The sequence below is a fragment of the Rhopalosiphum maidis genome, chromosome 1, assembly GCF_003676215.2.
Source record: "Rhopalosiphum maidis isolate BTI-1 chromosome 1, ASM367621v3, whole genome shotgun sequence".
In the NCBI taxonomy this organism is placed as follows: Eukaryota; Metazoa; Arthropoda; class Insecta; order Hemiptera; family Aphididae; genus Rhopalosiphum; species Rhopalosiphum maidis.
Window position 1 is genome coordinate 27,040,021 of NC_040877.1, and position 24,909 is coordinate 27,064,929.

Below are 24,909 nucleotides of genomic sequence, written 5' to 3' on the forward strand. Positions count from 1 at the left end.
AGGTAACGATTTTTTATATCTGTTATACAATCTAGTACTAGCTAGAGTAACTATAGTTGTAACTATTCGTTTGTTTTTTTTATTCAGTACCTATTTTATTTTTTATAGTTGTAGTATTAAAAATTAATTTTAAATGAAACTAAAAAAAAAAAAAATGAAACTATTGGTTTTTAAAAAAATGTAATATACATTTTTGCTGAATAACATAAATATTTTCATATTTTGACTTTTCGTTTCAAAAATTCTATATTCTTATATGTATAGCTAATTTTATAATATTAGAATTTTGCTAACGTTGAACCGAATTTTTATAGACTCAACAAAGCCAGATTTCAAGGTTTGTATATTTTACTCCAGATTCCAGATGCATGTCAAAATAAAAAATTAGTAAATAATGTTTTAGGAACATTCAAAGTATTTAAAAATGATAAGGGATAGGCTCCATAACATAGAACGGTAGTTTGAATAGCAAAATTAAGCTGAATTTAAGATAAGTAGTCGACTTATCGACTTAAATGAGCACTTTCCAATTAATTACATACATTAATACGAAGGTAAAACTTACTATAACGTTTTGCCTGTAGCATCTAAATGCGGGATTTACGCTAGGAGCTACGTCCAGTGTCCAGACGCTACAGGAAATACGTAAATTTAACTAAAAAAGACAATTAATTTTCAGTTTATATTTTATTACAATACACATATATATATATATATATATATATATTATAATTTTATTCTATAAATAAATATATAATGAATTAGCATGTGACTGAGTCAATAACAATGATTATTCAATATTATAATACAACATTATATATTTAATATTTATATAGTAATTTAATTAATACAATAAAATAAAAACTATAACATATTAACATCACGGGACATTGGTGTAATAATTTTTAAATGATGTATTTAGTATTTACAATTTAATAATATTATGTCAATATTGTATTTTGAATTATAATCAAGAATACACCTGTCCTGTCATTCCTTGGTAAAATATTTTGTGATAACGTGATAGCGCTACACTGATAGCAATACACACGACTCTGCGGGGTGAAGTAAACACAAGACCGATGTTTGATAACGGATGCGGGATTTCCCACATTTTTCCCTGGCACGAAAATAGCACAGTTACCTAACGTAAACATACTTACATTTGTCTTGTGGACAATCTGACAATTAATTCGAAGCGTCATGTGTGCCAGTACTAAAATCGTTCACATCGAGCGGCCGACGCGATTGTCATATTATAAAAAACACATTTAATTATTTCACGCATATTCAATATATTATATATAAATATTTATGAATATTTTTATGTGTATATCGATATCGGGTATAGTTTTGTTGTATTTTATAATATTTTTCACGTTGCGCCGAAACAATTTTGACGACGATAACACAATGGGAGTGTTCGACTACAATATTAAAAACATAATAATATAATAATTATTGTCATACCCGCCGTTCCTGGCATAATAATTTATTGTGCACAGCAGCCGCTCGCACGATGATTCTTCACGACGGAATGATGCTTGATGATGGGTCATTGTATCAGCAAAAAATGTTCGACAGGGCAGCCGTGCTCTTGCAAAAGTTTCCTTTCCGGTTCTTCAACAGAGTTTCCAGAGAGAACGCAGATCGGTCAGGCAATTCGCGCAAAATGGCGTTTTACTACTCGAAACGTTTTCCAAACATGTGTACGAGTTCGTCGTTCTACGATGACATAATGAACATCGCAGAAATGCACATGAACTATTACCGTGAGTATTATTGCTTGACGTTAAAAAATATTCTAATAAGTATTAAAAGTGAATTTTGTTTCCTCTATCCCCAACGACCGTTATTTACTCTGCACGAACAGATCTAGTGGTTTGTTTAACCGTGTTTTTTGTATTGTATTATTTGCTTGTTACGAAGAGATGTAGATTAGGTACCTACTACCTATTCTATTTCGATAATAATTAATAGGAACTAAATGTCCAGTATTGTTAATCAAGTTGTTATAACCAATTATTTCTTAAGAGGCTACATTATTATTAGTACTAACAAAATATAAACAATTTCGCTACAATTTAAAGATATACCATACACAAAACACCACCGTATCTGTACATCAGAATGAAACGAAGGAGGGTCATAGGGGTGTAAAGTTGCCCCCCCACCTATTCTGCAAACAATATAGCAAAATATTATCTTACGCATTATTGTAACTATTTAATTTTGAAAGTATGTTATCTAGTTATATATTTACTTGTAGATTATATTCTTTTAAATAAAAGCTTATTATGCTTTAAAAAAATAAAAATAAAATAAAATATTAGATAGTCAGCACTGTAAATTGTTCAAAAATTACTAAAGTAAGCTATCTAAAAATAATATTAAATAAAATAAACTAAGTTTGGTCTGATTAACACAAATGCCAAAAAATTTCATTAGATTACAAAATGAAAATTTGTACTGAACTTAATGAAGTGATAGAAAAACAAAATGTAATTATTATTGATATTAATAAGTTTTTATAAGATTTATTTATTTGAGTTCAATAAAAGTAAAAGTAAAAAAAAAAAAAATCAATTTGTTCTTATTTTTAAACTTACCACAACCTCGGACAATGGTTAATTAAGTATTTACTTGTGCTTTTGCTTAATATTAACATTATTATTAGAATATTTATCAGCTGCTCTTAAAGCTTAATATCATTATTGCATTTTAACTAAGTTTACTTGTTCTGGTTTTAAAGGCACATCCTGATGTCCAGGCTGTTAATTCATTTCTTCCCAGTTAATAGAAGCTGAGAGAAAAAAATTAAATATTGTATTATTTGATAATAAAACATAGAATAATAAACTATATCATTATATCATTATTAATTAATAAATATTTATAAAAAGAAAGATAAACATATTTCTATATAAGTTATATAAAACAAAAATCGATTAGTATTATGGCCCGGTTTGAGAATTTAAAAATTTGGCAACCCTAATTATAACATAATATTTTCTCATATTTATTGTTTGTTAGACTACATAACTTTTTATACTTATACTGAAAAATTACAAACATAATTTAAATTTATTTATTTTTCAATATAATAATTAAATTAATAATTTATATCTAAATTAACAGAATCCCGTTGGTTTGATTTTGGTGAATTATACTCAGAACCATCTTTCAATGAATCTACAGTTCCATGGACTAATCGTCCATTATTACGACCAATACATTCACAAAATACATTTGTTCATAGTGTGAATTACAATTACAATAACAATCAGAGGGATTTAACAAATAGTCATACTCTTAAAGTTCAATTACCCAATAAACTAGTTACCATTCTAGTTCCAACACCTAGTTCTGTTGAATCATTTTCAGCATCTAGTTCACCATTAGATTTTGAAGAGCCTATTACACCTATAAAAGTAATGTCTAAAAATATTAATGATTATAAAAAATCACCTGAAGAGAATAATAATAAAATACATGTCATAGAGGACGATGATACTAAAAACAGCAGCATTGACTCAGATAGTTCTAGATCTGATACTACTATTGATGAAAAGACTGTATCATATGCGGAAATCATAAAATATTCCAAACCTACAAAACCAAAACAATCTGAAAAGCCTGAATATAATATTATTGAAGAATCTAAAAGAGAATCTGTTAAATCTAATAGAATTCCACCATCTAAAAAAATATCAATTAAGCTACCTGATGCTCCGTTTCTACCAAATAATCAACATTGTGCATTTTGTAAAAACAATGGTGAAGAAGAATCAGTTTATAGAACACATTTTGTTAAAGATGAACTGGGGAATGTGAAGTGTCCGTTTTTATCAAGGTATACGTGTCCACATTGTAAGGCAACTGGGACTAAAGCACATACTATTAGTAGATGTCCATTAAGTAATAAAAATAGAATTAATAAATTCAATAAACAACAGTGATAGAACAGAATTCATTGTTAACATTGTTTTAATATATATGTATTTTTAAATATTATTTGTTTAATTTATTGTTTCTTTTATCATAATAGAGCAAATTATAAATTTTAAATTAAAATAACTATATTTACTTGATATTTTTTACATTTTATTCTTTTAGATTTTGTTATAAGTATACAACTAATAATTAATAATTTAGGACAATTTTGTTCGTGTTTATTCAAGTTTATAAAATGTTATGTTTTAAGATTTAAATGTTTATATCAGTTTATTTAAAGAATAAGTGAGATTATAAATAAAAAGACCATACAAAGCTTTGTTATTATTAAATTTCAAATATATGATTTTTTTTTGTTATTTTTTATTTAATTTAAATTTTATATTAAGTGAAGTGTATAAAACAATTTTTTACTTAAATGTTTAACTACTATTTCTCTATTAAATAACTATTATTAATAATTGTTTATTTTTATATACTATTGATACATCTTTAAATTAACTATTTATTCTTCTGGCATATTTTAGTTTTAGCTTTTTAGCTATAAAATAAAAATTTAACATCAGTACTAATATTGCAATGATTACATTTATTGAAAGAGTCAGTACATCTTTTTAAAGACAGTCATCTCCCACGCCTTATTTAATTGACAATTTATTTGTTGTATTATAGTAATAACTAATTAACTATTGACTTAGGGCTTAAGTAGAAAAATTATCCCAAGTATTTGAAGTTGAAAAGAATAGATTTTCTATGTGTACAATACATGTTAACATTTATTAATTATTATGTAAATTATAATTAATAATAAATATGAATATTTTAAACATATTTGATACTTTAAAATTGTTGGTAACTAAGAATTTATAAAAGGTTTTATTTAAAACAATACAGTTTACAACTTATTATTTTTATATTTGTTTGTGTTTAATTATAACTAATAGACATAAACATATAACTGTATAACAAAATAAAAAAAGAACTTATAAAATAAAATAACTGTCATAAAATTTATACACTGAAAAAATTATGCAAATGTTATTACATTTTATAAAACAATTAAAACAGATAATCAAATATAAAATAAATGTCATGTTAACAGAATAGGATTTAATTTATCGGGTACTATTATCTTAGTTCTAATTTTGTTTTTTGTTTCTGGTCTATGTGGAAGAGCATATCTCAATTTCTCCCAAAACCAACTATCTCCCCATTTAATATAAGTGTTCATGGATAGATAAGCTTTTAACTCTGGATCTAAATCTTTGGTTGACATATCTCCATAAAGTATGACGATTATACGACTGCGCCGTTCATTTAGAGCACTAGAATAAGCTGTCCTGAATTCTGTGCGACCCCAAACACTGTCCAAAAAATGTTGTGATAATACAATAATAGTTCTTCGAGATTCATCAACTGAACGAGCAATTTGAGCAGGAATCCAATCACCGACTACCCAGTCTCTGTAGTGAAGACAAAGTTTAAATGGTGAATTGCCTCCTTCCAAGCCTGGCACTAAATGTTTTGCAACTAGCTCTTCATCTTTGTGAGAGAAACTAATAAATGCATCATATTTTTTATCTTGGTCGAGAGATTCTTCAGATATTGGCCATGTTATATTATGGGAATACAGCCATATTTTGATTTTAGTCTTATAATTATTATACAAAATCCATAACAAACCTAATACTAAACTAAATATAGCTAAAAACATAGATACAATGATGATCGTGGCAGTATTTAATCTTTCTAGACATACTTCTTCCACAGTCAGGGTGTATAATAAAGTTGAAGATTGATAGCATGTGATGTTAGCTAAATCAAAAATCTATTAAAAAAGAAAAAAAAATATATATATAAGTAATAAATATAATAACTCATAATTATGAAGAGCTTCATGCTTTACCTTGGATGAATATTTGTGAATAAAATTTATAGTATTCTTGGCATCACAATCACATATCCATGAATTACTATTCATTGTTATGATATTTATATTAGGTAATGTATTGTTAAAATTTGTCTCACTAATCATTGTTAGATTATTATGTTCCATGTGTAATTCCTAAAACAAAAATACAGATTTTAAAATAAATTCATAAAAATCTAAATAGTAACAAAATCATGATAAAACCTTAATAACAAAGATCTATTAAAAGGTAACCTTTATTATTAAAGTAGAAATTTGTGTTTAAGAAATCATAAGTTGTTGATAAGTATTATAATTATAAACAACTCTTAAGTGACTTTAGACTTACTATAGTACATAAAATAATTCATTTTACTCTGTTATTTTTAAAATTTTAAGGTAAGATTATAATAAATGGCATTTTGGAAACTTTTATAGACATTTGACTAAAAAAATGTAATGAGCATTTTAAAATTGTTAATTTTATTAAAAAAAAACCATAATTTGCTAAAAAATTAAAATATCAATAAAATTCTTGAATGAGCTTGTAAATTTAATTTAATAATTCATCTAATTTTTAATATAATAGAGAAAATGGATTATTGTAAAAACAAAACATTTTATTGTCTATCTATATTTATAAAGGAAGTGATGCCAATCTCATGTCATGTAAAGCAATTATTTCACTTCTAAAATGGGTTTATCATATGAATTGAATGGGTAGGAAAACAAGTTTAAATTTTGCTTCACAAAAAAAGTCTGTGTTTTGTGATTTAAGATATATTAATATTGATTAAAGTTCCCATTAAGGCATTAATAGTTAAGGTTAAAATTAGATACTCTTCACTCAAAATATAAAACAATATAAATGTACATTTTTATTTTTTAATATAAAACTAATTTTATTAACTTACCATAAGATTTTTAGGTAACTGCGTTATATTAATAGTGTTTAAATTGTTATAACCAATATTTAACTTCTTGATATTCAAATTTTCATAGTTTGGCAACTTGGTGATATAATTATTTCTTAAATTTAGTTCTGTATAATTAATATTTTTACTTGAAATTATTATTTCTGGTGCCAATGTTAAATTTTTATTTGAACAATTCATCAGGGCAGATTTGTCATGAGGACGGTAAGTACACTCACATTCTGAACAATCAGTCTTGTCTTCATCATCAAAAATTTCCCAATCACATGTTAAACTTTCCATATTTACATTTGAAAATTCTGTACGCAAACCATCATTACATATTAATTTTTGTTCAATTTGTAAGTACTTGTACACTATTTTTGGCATTTGGTTATGTAAAAATCTTGCAAACTCATAATTACGACAATCACAAATAAATTTATCACTAGATAGATTTATTCGTCTATTATTCCAAAAATTATGTGGTGGCGATTGTGCTCTAGCAAATATTTCTAAATTCGACAAATCAATTATTTCTAATGGATTATTGTTAAGATTAGTTCTTACAATTTCATTTATATACTGAATATCTTGTATTCTGAGTATAGTAATGTTATTACTTGCTAGATTAATATTATTTAACTTAATTAAATTTAACCAGCCAGGATCAATACAATTTATAAAATTGTTTGATAAATCAATAGTTTCGATTTCATCCAAATAATGTAATGAGAATGAATAATTTGAGATCAGGCTACTTATTTTGTTGTGAGACAATTTCAATGTTGTTAATTTCGGAACATTTAATGCTTCCCTTTCAAAATTTATTATTTTATTTCTTTCTAAATTGAGGTATTTTAAATTTCTTAAGTACCTTAGGCCAAAATTATTAATTTGAACTATTAAATTATTGGATAAATCTAAGGTCTCTAACTTTATTAATGGTCTTAGTAATTCATAGTTGATATTTTTAATTTGATTTTTAGATAAATCTAACAATTTCATTTTTCCAGCGTCTCGAAAAAACATTGCTGGCAATTCATTCAAACGATTTGAAGCCAATGATAATTCTATAATATTCGATGAATTCCAAATCATATTTTCTGGTACTTTTTCTAAATTTAGAGACCTGAGATAAATATAAAGTAATCGGTCTAAGTTAGTTAAAAATCTATGAGGTAAAGTGGTAAAATTACCATAACTAAATCTGATAGACTCTAGAGAAGTGTTTTCAAATGTTTGGTTTGGCATTGTTACTAAAACATTCTTGTTTAATGATATATCAACAAGTTTACTGAGATTTCCAACAGTTATAAATGTAATTTGATTGTTGGCTACATCCAAATGCTTCAGACTCTGAATATTTAAGTCCAAAGTTGTTAAATAATTTGAGTCTAAATTCAAACCTTTTAACGGAATACCATAAAATAGATCACTATTTATTTTGGTTATCTTATTATCTCCTAAATCTAATATTTCTAAAAAAGTAAGGGATTTGAACACACCACTAGGTATTTCTTCAATGTAGTTATGTCTGAGGTATAATTTTGTTAGGTAAGGTGTTCCCTTAAATGATTCATTGGTTAATATTAATTTGGTAAGAGAAATATCTAAAGTTTTCACACTCTCCAAATTTGACAAATAACCATTTTCTAGACTACCATTGAGTCTCATGGAAACTAGTTTCATATTTTGAACCTTGTTAATGCCAAGTGTTGAGATGGTTTGATAAATTCCTGTATCTGATAATAGACAATTTGCATAATGTAAATCTTTAATATTGATTTGATCAAAATGCTGTTCCCAATGTATTTTATCTGAATTACATTCAATTTTAATTATGGATTCCATCAAATTGGCTTCTACAGTTGATAAACCACATTCCATTTGTATTTCATCTTTGTAAACATGATGCTTACATGAGCATTCATCACTACTTAAGCACAATAAGTCTGATAAAACTTGACCAAGAAGTACTTGGAATATTATAATATTTATGAACCAGTTCATTCTGAAAAAATAAAATAAAATGGAATTTTTGTTTTAAAATTATGAATCAAATTCAGTATAAATATTGTAAATTTTATGTGTAACTAATAAAATATGAATTTTTCTAAAAAAAAAAACCCAACAAAGTTCATAAAGTTATAAAATTCTAGTTAACCTTGATACACTTAATATTTTATCAGGATTATTGATATTAAAATAAATAAGCACAATATACAATTTAATTTATAGTAAATAAGTGCATCATACGGATTCAAATGATTCAATTATAAATAAATTGGACACAAATCAAAGGTTGCTTTTTTTTTATAATCATTTAGATAACACTATTGTTTAGTAATTAGATTATTATTTTCCTACACTCATTCAAAATAATATTTTTTGAATATAATGGATTTGAAAATTATGGCTAAATACAATTAAATTTGTGTAGTTATCATTATATATACAATGCTGTATATAGCTGGAAATTTAAGTTAATAATCATGAAGTTATGTTACTCTCATAGATTTTTCTAATGAGAATACTAATGAGTTCTAGATGTTTATTTTATGTGTATTTAAACCTAGTTATATAAACTATACTTCAATATTAAAATTACACAGATTAAGTAGATTAATTAGATATTATGATTTTAAAAAATGATTTCATCAATAATAGTTTATTTAGGAATTTAAAGGTAATTTTAAGGATAATTGAATTCAGTGCTATTGCATAACAGCAAAATTTGTTTATACAATTGACGCACAGTCCACTACTAAACATAGGAAAAGGCTAGTAAGTAAAGTAGTAGGTAGATTGGTAGATACTCAATATATATTATAATATGTAATTTTACATGTCAATGATCAACTAGCACCCTTTATTAAATTATCTTACAATTTCTTGAATAAAACAACTTTTTTCTTTGTACGTTTATGTAATTACTAATTTGCCATTAAAATATTAACACAGGTACACTTTTGATCACTTTGAATAGGATTATAGACTAATAGTACTAACTTGATATATTTTAACAAACCTTACAATATTATACATAACTTCAACTAACTTTGAAAGAGATGAAGGGTTTCACACATTTTCCCACTCTTTTATAAAAAACATAAATTATAATTTTGTCCCTTCCCCAAAGAATAACTAAAAATTCGAGTAAAAATTACTTTATGTTGGCAGAAACACATTTTACAAAACTAAAAATTGCGATAAAAATATAACCGCGGTTTCAGTCGCACTCTAGGTCTCCCGGGTCTGCAGTATCATCCTCCCTCCCCCGCCACACATATACACACATCGATGACAAAATAAAATTGTTATTATTTTATAATTAATATTATACATAATAATATGCAATATTTAAATATCAAATATAATCATTTTAATAGTACGAAAAATTTACTTGGACCGGCTGTGAATCGTGATGCAGCATTCGCGGCGTGTCAACGGACTTTGTGCAGACATTACCATTGACAACATGGCTGTGGCGCGTTCATCCCTACGACTTGGGAGCTTTCAGCGTGAACCGGATCCTCCTGGGTTTTACCAGATCTACCTGTTTTCGGGGATAATAAAATGCGTGGCGGTGGTAGCATAATTATCTGCCCTCGACAGAATTGTGTTTTACATTTCGCTAACGTCGTAAATCGTTATAATAATTTCACAGTCGTAAGGTCAGCGTTTGTCGGATAATTTCAAACGATACAAGACTGAAGACACGGCTATTCAACAAGATATGACGACGCTGCTTTGTAAGTATCGATGGGTGCTGTTATTTATTGATTAGCGATCATAAAAAGTTAGTTAAATAGCGTAGTTGAATATTTGTCGCAGATATTTACACAATACTGGCGATTCTACCATCAGGTCGACACGATTTTACACGAACGCGGACCGTGTGCGGACGCGCGAGCGACACTATGACTATTATACTTGTAGTATTACGACTACGAGTACGACGACTACGCGTAAAATATTTCGTCAATAGTGAATCGTCGCTATTCTATTCCGCGCCTGTATGCATGTAGGTAGGTAATAATAATATTATTCAGTCGTCGTCGTTGGCGCTAGGCAGTAGTTGAGTAGTGGTGGAAATTTGAAAACCGTACGCGAGGCCTTTCGCGCGCGCCGCCTCGAATCCGCGATCCCCTCTGAAGCACAACCGGTTTCGACCATAAATATAACAACACAAGGCGATAATAGTTACAGTCATAACACGCGTTCCGTGTTCGTATAGTGGTCGTATCGCGACGTAAGATCGCAACAATATTATAATACAATAATAATAATTATTATTATTATTATTGCACGCGCGATTACGCCACTGAGCGAGAACGTGGCAGACTGTCCAGACGCATGTCCACAAAAACGAAATATGATTTCGTATAATGGCGATGAAAATTTACAGAATTTATCGCGTCCGGTGCGGCAGTGGGAGAATGCCAAACGCTCGTAATCTGCGCGCAAAATGCTTTCCGTCGTCTGTCATTTTTCCTATGTTTATTCGATAACAAACTATATGTATTATTGTGTAATGTGTACATGTATCATACTATCACATCATACAATAATATATGCTATATTTAGCGCGGTCCGGTACACATTACAATAAAATGCATAATTTTTTATCATATAAAATATATTATACGTGATATATTGATACCATTAATATTATTATTATTATTTATTATTTATTTATGAGCAACAGCGCCGATTGTTGGTTACAATCGATATACATATTATACTTTAAGGTCATACTACAGTTATAACGTACAATGGTATACAATATTATATATAATAATTCAGCATATCTTTTTCTGTGAATAATATAACTTTACGTCTTTACTATTATTAATTATGCATGAGTTCCATATTGCAACATTTATTGGCGACAATATTCCTACCTTCGACCTGCCGCTACTCCATCTAACCACGAATTCGCCGTGCTCTTGTTGTCCTCTGATATCTATTTAATTATATAAGAGAATCAGAATGTACGGTTGTACAAATCCGAGATCTCTGCATTGACCTTGCTTTCAGGATCATCGAAATTATAATAATAAATAAAGCCCTAAAATAGGGTTAATGCTGATTTCGGATGGTTTTAATCTATAAAATAAATTACCATACATATCGGTGTACAAAACGTACACGCTAACAGGTATCATAAAAATAATATTATGGTGGCTAGGTACTACATTTATTTTAAGTGACAGTTCCCATTTTTCTTACAGATTTAGATAAACTATTATAACTGTTGTATACCTAAATGTTTTTTCTAATAAATTATAAGATTTACAAAGTTAGACTAATTAGAGTAAGTTGAAATGTAAGAATAATCAAGCTAATTATTTGTTTTAACACTTTATTTACGTAGTATAATCTTATTTTATTTGCAAGATAAGATAAAAAGTACCTAATTTTAGGTTCCTAATGAAAATTATTTCAAAAACTATCATAGGTACCTATTATAATATTTTTTTTTTTAAATTTGGTTATTTTATAAACATTAGTGTTTATATTTTACATCTTCACTATGTACAAATAATTAAAAAATATATGAGTAAAATTGAGAGTTGAAATATTGTTAGAATATTTAGTGGTTGGACCATTCATTAGGCCCTTTTAGCGGTAACTCTGTGTATGTATTTACTTACAAATTTAAAATTTTTTTTTTTGTGTGGGAGACTGAAAAAATATACTCCAAACATGTCCGCGGTAGTCATGGACCACATCTCTTTTAGTTAACCTTAAACAATATTTTATTATTTTATTTTCTTAAAAGATTTGTACACTATATTTTATTAATTAATATTACATTCTCATTAATTATTACTCAAACCTGCCCAAGAGAAGATAAAGAGTTGTCTCTTTCAGCCTATACATACGATACATCTATCTACAAAAAAATAAATTACAACACCAAACAGAAACAATAAGAAAGTAGCACTAACAAAAATAAAAAATAAAATTATTTTAACTGACTACCACTAATGAATAATACCATAAATTAAGATTATAATATATTAATCAATAATCAGGCATCTGCACACTTAAATATTTTGTTTTTTTCACTCCGATCTCTGATTCACGCTGAACATATCAAATTTATTTTCAGCAAATTCTATCTTGTGTTGTTTGATATATATTGCAGTGAATAAAATTATGGTTATCTAGTCATCAAGATAACAGTAAATACAACTATTAGCAATTATAATCCACACTATCTGTTTATACGTTGACTTTTAAAAATATTTCAATTTTTTTGTAGTATTAAAAGTGTCATTTTTAATTGTAATATTTTACATGCCCACTTAACACTTCAACGCTTGTATAGAAATTGAAATATCGCAAAAAAAGCCAACATATACGGACGTAGATAATGTTTTTATCTTTGAATTTAATAATAGGTCAATTCACTCTAGTATTGAAACTAACAATATAAGATTGGTTTTGTTGAACCTAAATTTTCTGTTGCGCGTGGACGCGTGGTTCATAGAATAGAAACAAGTACACTGATATCATCTTAATCAATCTTATACATTTTTAATGACAATTGACAAATATAAATAGTTAAACGATAACCAAAAAACGTTTAGTTTACAGCAGTTGTGTTTAATTTAGTTAGGTTTTAATGTGTGACATAAATGATATAAAAAAAGATATTATGTTATAAATCTATAATACTATATACATAAATGATTTTCATTTTTATAAATAAACAAATCTGGGAACTAAATATTAATTTTACAATTATGTGTTAGTTTTATTTGTGTGTGCCCGTGTTCACGATAAGTATTGAGGTCGAAAATAAAAATTCCTTGAATTTTTTTTATAACCAGAAAAAACAAATAAAAAATTAAGGAAAACGTGAATTCTTACGTTAATCCGGGTTTAACTAACTTTTTTCTTTATTTTGTTCTAATTCAAAAATAATTATAATCACAGAAACTTCAATTGTGTAACTAAGTATTTATTTTATCATTTCCTGTGGTATGGTGTATATTTTAAAAATATTTTGACTTTTTTGAGCTATTTATAGACAGTTAATTTTATTTTTTTATTTATTTTTTTGATTAATGCCAATAAAAAATGTATGAATGAATAAAATGCTTGATAATAGCTACGTTATTTTTAAAAAGTGTTTCATTTTCTAATCAAAAAATTTGAAAATTTAAAGTCACAATATTTTTTTTTTAATATTTAAATTTATAATTTTAGAAAAATTTAAGTTATTATATAGACTTATTAGAAATACATAAAAAAAAATTCTGTTTTTACCTAAGAATTGAAGGTTGAATATAAAATTAAATTTTGAGATAAACATTATTATAATTTGGTATAAAATATATATTAATTATTATTATAATAATTAACTACTGCACATCACCATTATCCATGAAAACAGAAAAACAATATCAACCTACTATAGACTATATAGTATTATTAGTACTATAATAATAGTAATATTAAAAGTAAAAGAATTGGTTTTTATAGCTGTATCACTAAAAAAATAATATCATCACGAAATATAATGAGTGAGCGATATAGGCTAACAGACCGTTTCCGCTCAGGATTGTTTTTTGTATACAATGATATATTATTGAATCGTTTGAATTTAATTTAACACACTCATAATAGTGACCCGTATGACCCATAATGTGCAGCACAGCAGTAGGTACCCATTTGTCTATTTTTTTTTTTAATTGCGCTTATGCATTTGACCCAGGGGCGGGTTTTATTACTCATCAAGGATTTTCTTGGCTGTATTTTAAATCTATATAACATTTTAATTCACATAATATGTTTTTGTTCATATGTGAATCATTTTTTTTTATTTATTTGTTTCATAATAACATTTTAAATAGGTAGTGATGTTATTATATCATTTTACAAAAACCGCGCGGTCAGCCCGCGATCTGTATCAGAGCCACTCGGAGCATTCAATATCCATAAATATTATTCTTCTATGAAATATAATAATTATTGATAAATAATAATACTCGCCTTAGAAAAATAGATAGCTTAGTCCCAGGGAAGTAGGGGGGACTTCAGTCCCTAAAGCCACTCCCTTAAACACGCCACTGGCTTGACCACTTAATTGGCACTTATATTATTTATACTATTATTTACCGAGTTATGTTGTTGTAGTCGTAATTAAAGACTTTGCATGGTACAACATTAGTGATGGAAGGGTGATTTCTTTAATTTGATTTTTACATCACCCTCAGAATGTTAAAAATGAAGAACATTTTTTAACCTATTATTAATTTATGATCATATATAGATTATATTATATAGATCGATAGCCGATAGGTGTCGATAGTCAATTGAGTACTCATGTAATATTCTAGTATTTAGATAAATATAATATTATACAGTTATACACTCGGTTGTACACTAAGTATGAAAATCTATAGTAGCCAATAAGTATTAAAATTGTGATTAAACTCATAATGTGTTAAGATCTAAGGATAATAGTATTTAGATATTATATAATAGTAAATTGTATAAACAACAAAGGTGAATTATACTTCTATAGTCCTTTATAAACTGAATAACTACTATCATTTTATTTTATATAAGTAAAAACAAAATAATTAATACATTGTATTAATTGAATTCAAACGTTTATAATTTATGGTGATTTAATTAGTAAATATGTTACTATTTAGCATTTTTTATAGCTACTCTTGGGACTAGAATGTAAATGATTTCTATATTTTTGTAAAAAATTAAAAAAGTATTGTCTGATTTTAATTAGTTAATTTTAATTTATTAAAAATGTTTTTAGATAAGTTTATATTTCCTTATTTGCTTTAAAGGTTTAACCATTGAATATATAGTAAACTACTAAGTATAGTTTATGATATACCTATTTATATCACTATTAAAGTAATTTATTTTACCATTAATAATCAAAAAATTCTTTATTGGAAACTTGGAACTCGTATAATAAAATAATGTACCTACGTTAAATTTCAACAATATTTTTATTATTTTTTATTTACAAAAAAAAATAAGTATATTTATAATTTTTATAATTTTTGGTAACTGTTTAGGGGGAACCTAACTTGTATTAAATTTACATTTATAGAAACAGAATTTAAAAAATATATAATTGAAAATGTTTATAAATATCTTAAACGTGTGCAAGGGCGCATTTGGAAAAGCTACAACCTAGGGCAACATAATTTGGCCATCTCTACTTTGACAACCCCCTCCCCCCAACAGATTAGGTATATCCGATGTAAATTATAATTTTAATTTTTTTTTTATATTGAAAAAGACTGTTCGTGCAGTAGGTATTTGTTTATATATTATACTAAAAAAAAATTGTGAACCCTACAGTTTTGCCGCCGGGGGCAGTTGTTTCTATTGCAGTATTACTTAATGGATGACAAACTTAACAACTGTACTGTTTAAACCTGGTCTTCAAACAAAAAAAATAAATAAGAAAGGTGGACAAGTGGGAATCGCTATACTGTATAGTAGAGATTTCCCATCTCTTATAGTAGGTCACTATAATATGGATGTGTTAAATTTGAATGCAATGACAGGTATCATCATTGTATACGAAAAACAAATTTTGAACGGAGATGATTTGTCAGTCTAAGATAATTAATAAGATATATTATATTATTACCTTTATTTAAATTGTAATATATCGACATATCGTTATTTTACTCGATTTCGTAAAAAAATAAATTTCATACCCTCATAAATTTTTTTCTATATTGACGCTGGAGTTTTTTTTTTACAGTTCCTTGAAGGAAAACTTATGGATAACCTTGTATTGTGTTTTTTAACTTTAGGTATAAATCAACAATTTTACGAATTTTCAACTTTAAAATTCCTTGCAAATTTTCGCGATTTTGATATATTTCGTAAACATTTGAACTTGTTATGCTTAAAAACAAAAATTGTGACAAACAATTTCTATATTTTTTTTATTACGATAAGTACAGCTTATAATAAACCTTGTATTAAATTTTAAAGATTTTTTGGATAGACAATTTTTTTCATGGTCATTAAAAAAAAACCTTAGTAAAATTGAAAATTTCAATTGTCTATAAATAGCTTTAAAGAGATCAAAATATTTTGAAAATTTAATCGTAAATAGATAACGTTAATATGAACATTTGGTGAAAACGACAAGTATTTATAATGATTTGTTTTGGAGTTACAGAAAAATAAAAAAATTGGTTTTATGGAAAACTGATTATGCCTAAAAATTATGCCTTTTTCGTTATTTTTTTAGGGTTTTTCCTGACGCTAACCAACTAGATGAAGTCAAAAATCAAAGCATTATTTCTATTCCAAAACGTGCTGACAGATACACACAAAAAAAAAACATACATCATTGTAAAATTAATACATTCCTCACTTCGTTCAGGATCCAAAATATATAAAGGAGGAGATCTATCCCTTATAAATACACCACTGATAGATATAGTGCGATTACTGTAATTTATAAAATATTGCTATAAATTAGCCTTTAAATCTATACTGACTTCAAATTTATCAAAAATATCAAAATAACTATTTTGCTGATAGAAATTCAACATTTAAATTATCACAATATTAGGTAACATTTAGCCACTTGCTATTATATTTTATTTGGCTTAAACCGAAATAGTTTTTATACAATTTTTATGAAAAAATTTTGCCACTTTCCCACACCAATTTCTAGTATCCTATTTTATATTTTGTTGTATCTGGGATTCTACAGTTCCACACATAATATGGTTAAAACATTACACAAAACGTTTATTTTAAATATTAGTATTGATTAATACAATAATAATATAATTAAAGTTATTAGGTAAAAACTAACTCAATGATTTGACGAGTATCTCCTAACCACAGACAACAAGTCTATTATTGTCTATATGCTCCTAACAGTTCTAAACTCCTAATTGACAAAATTATAAATTCGTGATGACAAAAAATAATTATGGTGGGGGAACGGGAAAATAGTGAACGATGAACATATTCATCAACAATTCATTGTCATCACTAAATCGTTTTATTTCGGGTCAGTTGACCATCCCAAAACCCTATCTGGGTGTATAGCAAACCCAGTGTAGCAGTGTCGTGGCACTACGCAGATTTTCGATTTTAAATTAAAACTTCAGATGTTCATACATTGTTTTATTAAATTGCGCTCAATTATTTTTTAAATTCTTACTAGGCAGATTCTTTTATAGTATAAAAAGTTAGATTTAGATAAAATTTATAAAATGATCAAGTTATAAGTACCTAGTAGGTATTAGTATATCAAACATTTTATGAATTTGTAATTGAGTTTTTGACAGATTTCATCAAAATGTTTACTTTACACCATATAAAAAAGTGACTATGTATTTTTAATTATTAGTTGGTATGTATATGAATTATTTATGAATGATGAGGAACATTGTATTACATTTTAAAACTTTTATACTAAAAACAAAATTTTTTCCATACATATATTTAAAATACCTATAAACTACACAAAATATATTTATATTTTAATTAAAATATTTTAAATGAACAATACATTCAAATACATATTAATTGAAGAATTTGAAAAAATTAAAGATCTACATGTTTCAACTGTTATTGTTAATCCTAATCTGGACTGATTTGTTTAGATAAAAATACTCAACTACCAATTCACCGTTTTGTGATATATTTAAATGATTAACGATAAATTATGTTTATTAATATCAAAATTCACCAAAATTATTTAGTACACAAACTAAAAAAAAATAAAATTTGGTAATATTGAATAAAATACTAATGTTAAAAGCATCTATTTTATTATAGGTTAATTCAGATGTGAATAGACTAGTATACACTGTAAAAAAAAGTATCCAAACATAATCTACAAATATATTAATGTTAAAAATAGTTTCTATTAATTTCATTTAATTGATTTATTTATTTTTAATACAATTTTAACTAAATTTATTGAAACATATTTTACTAATTATTATATAATAGTCAATAGATACCTAAAGTTAAGATATTAAAATATTACTAAAAATAGTTTAAAAGTTTTAAAAGATTTGACATATGGTTGAGTATATGATATTCCAAAAATCAAAGTTTAATCTATGTTATAAAACACTTACATTACTATTGAAATAACTATCAAATATTAGAACAATACATTTTTTTTTTTATAAATTTTATTATAAATGGTTATAAGATAAATAAATTAGCGTTTCAGTATCATAACTTATAAAGTGAAAATATTTCACTGTTAACAAGTATTAGTTTCAGTATTGTCTACTTATTAAACAATTACCAAATTACTTCATTTCTATTAAATATATTATATAAATAGGAATCATAAATATTAAATAATAATAATGTTCAAACATCATATTTTGGAAAATAAAAAATATACAGCCAATGCATTTTAAAACAAAAATGAATGATATAATTTAACATATTATTATATATATAACAATTAAATGGACGAAAATTGAAAACATTGTAATATATAGGTTAGATTGAACAATATTTTAATAAAACAAAAGCAAAGAAAAATATCAAATTGGAATAATACTTTATTTTAAATTAAAACAATAATAAAGCTTATCTGTTAAATCTTAACTAATTTTGGAATGTTATCATAATTATTTTTTCAAAATGGTTTACTGAATAGTTGACTAATTTTTAAAATAAAAACAATAAAATATATAATATCTAACGTATCATAGTGCCTAAATCTAGACAACCTTCTTCTTCCATTTTTGTTAAGAATTTAATCACTCGTACTTTTGGATCTGTTTGACGGGCCATATCAATCAAAGCCAATAGCTTTTTTATACCGATAAAAACACTAAAATCATAAAACATTATCATTAGTATAACAATTAATTAACATATTAATTATGATTTTTAAGAGTTAAAAAACTGTGTATAAAGTTCATTAACTCACTTGTGACCAGATATTTGGTTGTATATCTTATGGATATCTTGTTTTGTAAATAAGTCAAATTGTTCTAGAACTGTAATAAGTTCTTCAGGTTGACTGAGGTTAGGGACATGAAGTACAGCAGTAAATGCAGATAACATTTCCATTTCTTCTAGTACTTGTTTACGACTGCTAGTACACAATACTAAAAGTTTTTTACCTTTAGGGGGTTGTTTTTTTAACAGAACCAATAGAGCTTGTAGTGTTAGATTAGAATATCTTGGACCAATTGACCCATAGTCTAATAAACGTTCAATATTATCAACTAAAATACAACTAAGTTGAGATCTGTATGCATCATCAAAGATCTAGAAAAAAAAAATACAAAATTGTTTTAAAGTTAGTTAAAACTAGTTTACACAACTATCAATAAACACTCAATGTCTCTTTAAGTTTTTAAATAATTTAATTTATAACTATTGAAGGAAACGTAAAAATGTTAATTTTTATGTAGTTTATTAATTTTACTAAATGATGGATTAATTTAAAATTCCTTTTTGAAACCTAAATTACACATAAATGTGTAAAAATACACTAAGATTTTTCATGAAAATATTTATTTAGTACAATGTAGATTGAAGATAATTATAGATCAAATTTAGATAGGTTTTAAATTTTTAGGCGATTTTGAGTGTTTTCTGTTAGGTGATTAATATTAATATATTTTTTAGCAATATACTTTTCTGATTTGTAAGCATTTGGCTGTTTCAGTGAATCCAACCATGTCTTCTGGTGAACACACTTTGACAAAGGGAAAATCTGAATCTTTTGCCAACTTTGCAGCTAGAGCAGTTTTTCCTGAATTTGGCGGTCCTTCAATGAGTACAGAGACAAGGCCAAATGTATCAGCTACACGAGCTTGCTGTGTAAGCAATGTTCCATCTTCTAAAATTCCACTGACAGATGGACCCCAAGTTATAATACCACGAGCTAAGAAATGTTCCAAAGCCTCAGCACTAGCACCAAATGCAGGTTTTATATCATGTTCCAATGCATGTAAGAAATCATCCTTGCACACTTGAAGTTTTTCAGATGCATCAGGATCAACTTCTACCTTATTGTTGGCTTTTATCAAACGATTCATGGCTGTTGATTGTGCAGCACGAACTAAACCTTCCAACTCGGCACCACTGAAGTTTTTAGTTCGTACTGAAAGTTCCTAAAAATTTAATACATAAAATATATGTAGATTTTATAGACATAAAATGAAAATAATAATAGTATATATTATTTAGATAATACCTTCATATCTACATCATCAGCAATTTTTTTGAATTCTTTCATACGTGTTGTGTGGATATTCAAAATTTGAAGACGCCCGTGTTCATCAGGTAAACTTATTTCCATTTGTACCTACATTCAAATAATTATGACATTGTAAACAAATTCATATGAAATATCTTACTTCAAGTCGACCAGGTCTCAGTAATGCTTCATCAATCATGTCTCTTCTGTTAGTCATGCCTATAACTAAGATGTTATTTAACTGCTCAACCCCATCAATTTTAGCTAATAACTGATTAACCACAGTGTCGTGTACTCCAGTATTCCCACCAACAGAACCTCTTGCTTTACAAATAGCATCAATTTCATCAAAGATGATTATATGTAAACCACTAGCCGAACCAGCCTAAAATAAAAATATAGAAATAATAACTAATCTTCATTAAATATTAATCCAACATACTTTCTTTTCTTCTTCTTCAGCATCTGCGAATAACCTTCGTATATTTGCTTCAGATTCACCAACATATTTGTCCAAAATTTGAGGGCCATTCACAATTTTGGGTTCACGTGCATTTAACATTTGTCCAATTTGTCTAGCCATCAATGTTTTACCAGTTCCAGGTGGACCAAAAAGCAAAATACCTTTGACGTGTTTGCACCCTAAGTTAATGAAAAATATATTTAGCCTATTAAAAAATGAGGTTATTTCAATTAAAATTAATTTTACCAAGTTGTTCAATAATCTCTTGTGGAAATACTCTAGATGCAAATGCTCTTCTAAAAATAGCATTGAACTCTGTATCCAAACCACCAATTCCCATTTTGTTAAAGTCAAAATCTGGATTTATAATTGATACACGTGCTTGTTGACTATAAATATTATGCAATATTATATTCAAAAAATAGAACAATTCAATATTAATAAGAAAAATAAGTTTACCATTTTGACTTTCCTACCAACATTAATGCAGTATTTGAACCTACAACAAATCGTACAGCTGTATTGCTCAAACATTTCCCATATTGAATAGACCGGGGTTTGGCTCCAGAATTAATTTCTTGAGAATTTACTCCTAAAAATGTACATTGCATGCTGTTATAACACTATTCTGTATCTGTCAATTATTTCAATATGTGAATTACATTAAAATTGATTATAAATTTAAGTAAATATATTATGTTAAAACTATAAAACAGACTTTTTAGGTTATTTTTTTTGGTTAAATCTTAGAAGCTTGTAATAGATTTAAAATGAAGGTTTGTATGTATTATTTTAATAAAAATTAATTAATATTCAACATGATAATATAAGAAAATCTCATGTATTAATAGAATGATTCAAATTGTACAAATTGTCCAACATCAATCTTCATTTTCATAAATTATAAATACCAAACATTTACCTTCAATGCTTTTGATCTTAATTGTCATCAATGGTTTATCTGGTAACTGAAATAATAATGTTTGACTGACAGATAAAACATGATTTGTAAAGTTTACTAAAAACTCTTTAGCCATCATGTCAGTATCAAACTGTTCATTAGCACTTTTTGACCTAAAAAAAAAACATACATATAATTCACTAACTTTTTTTTTTTGTTTATTATAAATACGTAATAACTTGCTTACTTATTCTTTTGAAAATAGTCAATTTCAGCTTCAACTGAGCATAAAAAGTCAATTACTGTATTGCCTGGATAAGAAGTAATACTGATCGGCTGATTGATAGATAGTTGGGCCCATTCTCGTTGATTTACAGAAAAAGCTATGCATCCTCGCGGGGGAGGATTTTTCACAAATAACGTTGTGAACCAAAACTTAAGATCTGGTTTGGTTTGATGTTGGACCTCTATGTATCTAAATTTATTTTTATTAAAGTATATTAGTATGTTTAAACAATGATATTAATGTGATTGACTTTCACATACTTTGTATCACTTCGAAAGTCTTCATCATTAACCACTGCACAATTTGTAAGGGCCCAATCGTCTGCCATACATTTTATTGCCTTGTAAACCTTAAAAAAAAAAGTAGAAGGATAGATACTTAGTTGATTTGTATGTAGTAAGTGATAGTTACTCAAAGTAGTTAGAACCCGAGACTTACCACCATTTTCCTGCGGTGACTGAGTAAATGAACTTTCAAAAAATACAATTACATTAGTAGGATACCACTACTGAACGATTCGAATGAATATTTCCTTTTGATGATACACGAATATTAAATGTATAATATTATAGCGAATGCTGAAATTAGCAAAATCCGCGTAGTCAATTGTCATAAATATTAAATACTATTTCACTATCAAGTATCAACGTTGTTATCAATGAACGTTTAAAAATCAATAATGGAAGGAGAGATGCGCATGCTTCGTGACACAGTTATGGATACATGGTGTTCATATTTAAATGTTGAGTACTGAGTTGGTACTGACTATATACTATATCTGTATATTATTATTTAGTGTAGGACTATAGGCCTTGTAGGGAAACTGGGACAAGGGGGAAAGTATTTTATATTATGTTGTACCATACCCGGGTGTCACAACTGTCGTCTGTCACACAGTCACACGATACAGCATTTACCTTTTAGTACGAACTGCTGTAAAACTGTAGCACACACGCGCATGTGACACGACTATTTCATTATATTATTATGGAAATAAAGTAACCGCAGGGTCATCCTCCCAAAAAAAGTTCAACGGGATGTAACACCCGCAAGGAACAAAATTCAGTTTATTTTACATATTACACATGGCACAAGCTCAAATACATGTATTGATTTTACAACGTGGGTTTTTTGTCTGTCATCACTTCTCTAAGCAATAAAAATACTTACATTTTCAATTGGAAATATCTTTTCTAGTAGAAAAGTGAATCTAGTTGGTACTTTGGTAGGTTTTTATTACCTACTTTTCTTAATAATTAGGAAAAATTTTGTGCAAAACCACGGTTAGTTATATACAGTAATCGATTTTCTTTATTGCCACTCAATACAAATATTCGTAAAAAGTAGGTAGTCACAAGAGAATTTCTGAAAAATTTTATGTCAATATTTTCTATACATGATATTGTTTTAAAAATTTTATGGCTTTTTAAGCTATACAAGGTGATATTTTAAGCATGCTCACCCAATTTTTATGCTTAAATTAGGCATTTATTCAAATTCTGATTTTTGGAATTTTTGAATGTAATTAAAGACGATGTTTTCGAGTACTTGAATTTTTCACAACATTTAAGGAGTAGCCTGTGTGGATACCAACTTTGGTTTTTCAATTGAGAACATATATATGTTTTAAAGCAAAATGTGAATCGGGTAATGTTTCTGAAAATGTTGACCTATTGTAATCAATATTTGAATGAAAATTTCCGTAATTATTCTACTTTAAATACGAAAGAATAAGGATAATAGTCTGTTTTGAAAATCGTCAGGTGCAATATTAATCCATAAACATTTAGTAATAAGTAGTAATTATTAACAAATATTTTATACGGCATACCGAATTATAATTATCGAGATCATATACATTAACAAATTATTTAGTATAATAGACTATTATCCTTATTCCTCAGCAATGGCGTAGCCAGAGGAATGTCTGAGGGGGCTGCAGCCCCCCTCCCCCGAAAAAATTCTGGCCACGCCACGCCCTTTAGACTTAAAAGTAGAATAACTCCAGAAGTTTTCGTTTAAATATTGATAACAATACGATTTTCAGAAAAGTTACCCAATTCACATTTTGCTTTAGAACATACATGTTCTAATTTGAAAATCCTAAGTTGGTATACACAGGCTACTCCTTAAATGTTGTGAAAAATTCCAAGTATTCAAAAATATCGTCTTTAATTACAGTTAAAAATTCCAAAAATCAGAATTTGAATATATACATAATTTAAGCATAAAAATTGGGTGAGCATGCTTAAAAAAATCATCTT

General features: G+C 26.9%; 3 protein-coding genes across 3 annotated transcripts; 1 reads left to right on the forward strand and 2 right to left on the reverse strand.

Moving 5' to 3' along the window:
• Window positions 1-1,095: 1,095 nt before the first annotated feature.
• Window positions 1,096-4,024, forward strand: LOC113548679. The gene is made up of 2 exons (XM_026949685.1): window positions 1,096-1,772; window positions 3,139-4,024. The coding sequence occupies exons 1-2, from the start codon at window positions 1,520-1,522 to the stop codon at window positions 3,957-3,959; spliced, it is 1,074 nt and encodes a 357-aa protein (XP_026805486.1). The 5' UTR covers window positions 1,096-1,519; the 3' UTR covers window positions 3,960-4,024.
• A 900-nt stretch (window positions 4,025-4,924) lies between these two features.
• Window positions 4,925-10,940, reverse strand: LOC113548982 (protein toll-like). Its single transcript, XM_026950107.1, has 4 exons — window positions 10,184-10,940; window positions 6,778-8,791; window positions 5,861-6,019; window positions 4,925-5,782 (listed from the first exon to the last, which is right to left on the reverse strand). Exons 1-4 carry the CDS (start codon window positions 10,258-10,260, stop codon window positions 5,045-5,047), a joined length of 2,988 nt encoding a protein of 995 aa, XP_026805908.1. The 5' UTR covers window positions 10,261-10,940; the 3' UTR covers window positions 4,925-5,044.
• An 8,312-nt stretch (window positions 10,941-19,252) lies between these two features.
• On the reverse strand, window positions 19,253-23,282 carry LOC113560288 (vesicle-fusing ATPase 1-like). The gene is made up of 12 exons (XM_026966061.1): window positions 23,084-23,282; window positions 22,906-22,994; window positions 22,607-22,834; window positions 22,381-22,532; window positions 21,918-22,050; window positions 21,705-21,847; window positions 21,438-21,637; window positions 21,156-21,380; window positions 20,993-21,103; window positions 20,430-20,909; window positions 19,715-20,058; window positions 19,253-19,615 (listed from the first exon to the last, which is right to left on the reverse strand). Exons 1-12 carry the CDS (start codon window positions 23,087-23,089, stop codon window positions 19,480-19,482), a joined length of 2,247 nt encoding a protein of 748 aa, XP_026821862.1. The 5' UTR covers window positions 23,090-23,282; the 3' UTR covers window positions 19,253-19,479.
• Window positions 23,283-24,909: the final 1,627 nt, after the last annotated feature.

Coding starts and splice junctions, on each gene's coding strand:
- LOC113548679 (XM_026949685.1), top strand. CDS start 1,520: ATGATTCTTCACGACGGAATGATGCTTGATGATGGGTCATTGTATCAG. Junction 1,773..3,138: donor AATGCACATGAACTATTACC/GTGAGTATTATT, acceptor CTAAATTAACAG/AATCCCGTTGGTTTGATTTT.
- LOC113548982 (XM_026950107.1), bottom strand. CDS start 10,260: ATGTTGTCAATGGTAATGTCTGCACAAAGTCCGTTGACACGCCGCGAA. Junction 6,020..6,777: donor AGTTACCTAAAAATCTTATG/GTAAGTTAATAA, acceptor TTTTTGTTTTAG/GAATTACACATGGAACATAA. Junction 5,783..5,860: donor TTCACAAATATTCATCCAAG/GTAAAGCATGAA, acceptor CTTTTTTAATAG/ATTTTTGATTTAGCTAACAT.
- LOC113560288 (XM_026966061.1), bottom strand. Junction 22,051..22,380: donor TAAGATCAAAAGCATTGAAG/GTAAATGTTTGG, acceptor GTACATTTTTAG/GAGTAAATTCTCAAGAAATT. Junction 21,638..21,704: donor AGAGATTATTGAACAACTTG/GTAAAATTAATT, acceptor TCATTAACTTAG/GGTGCAAACACGTCAAAGGT.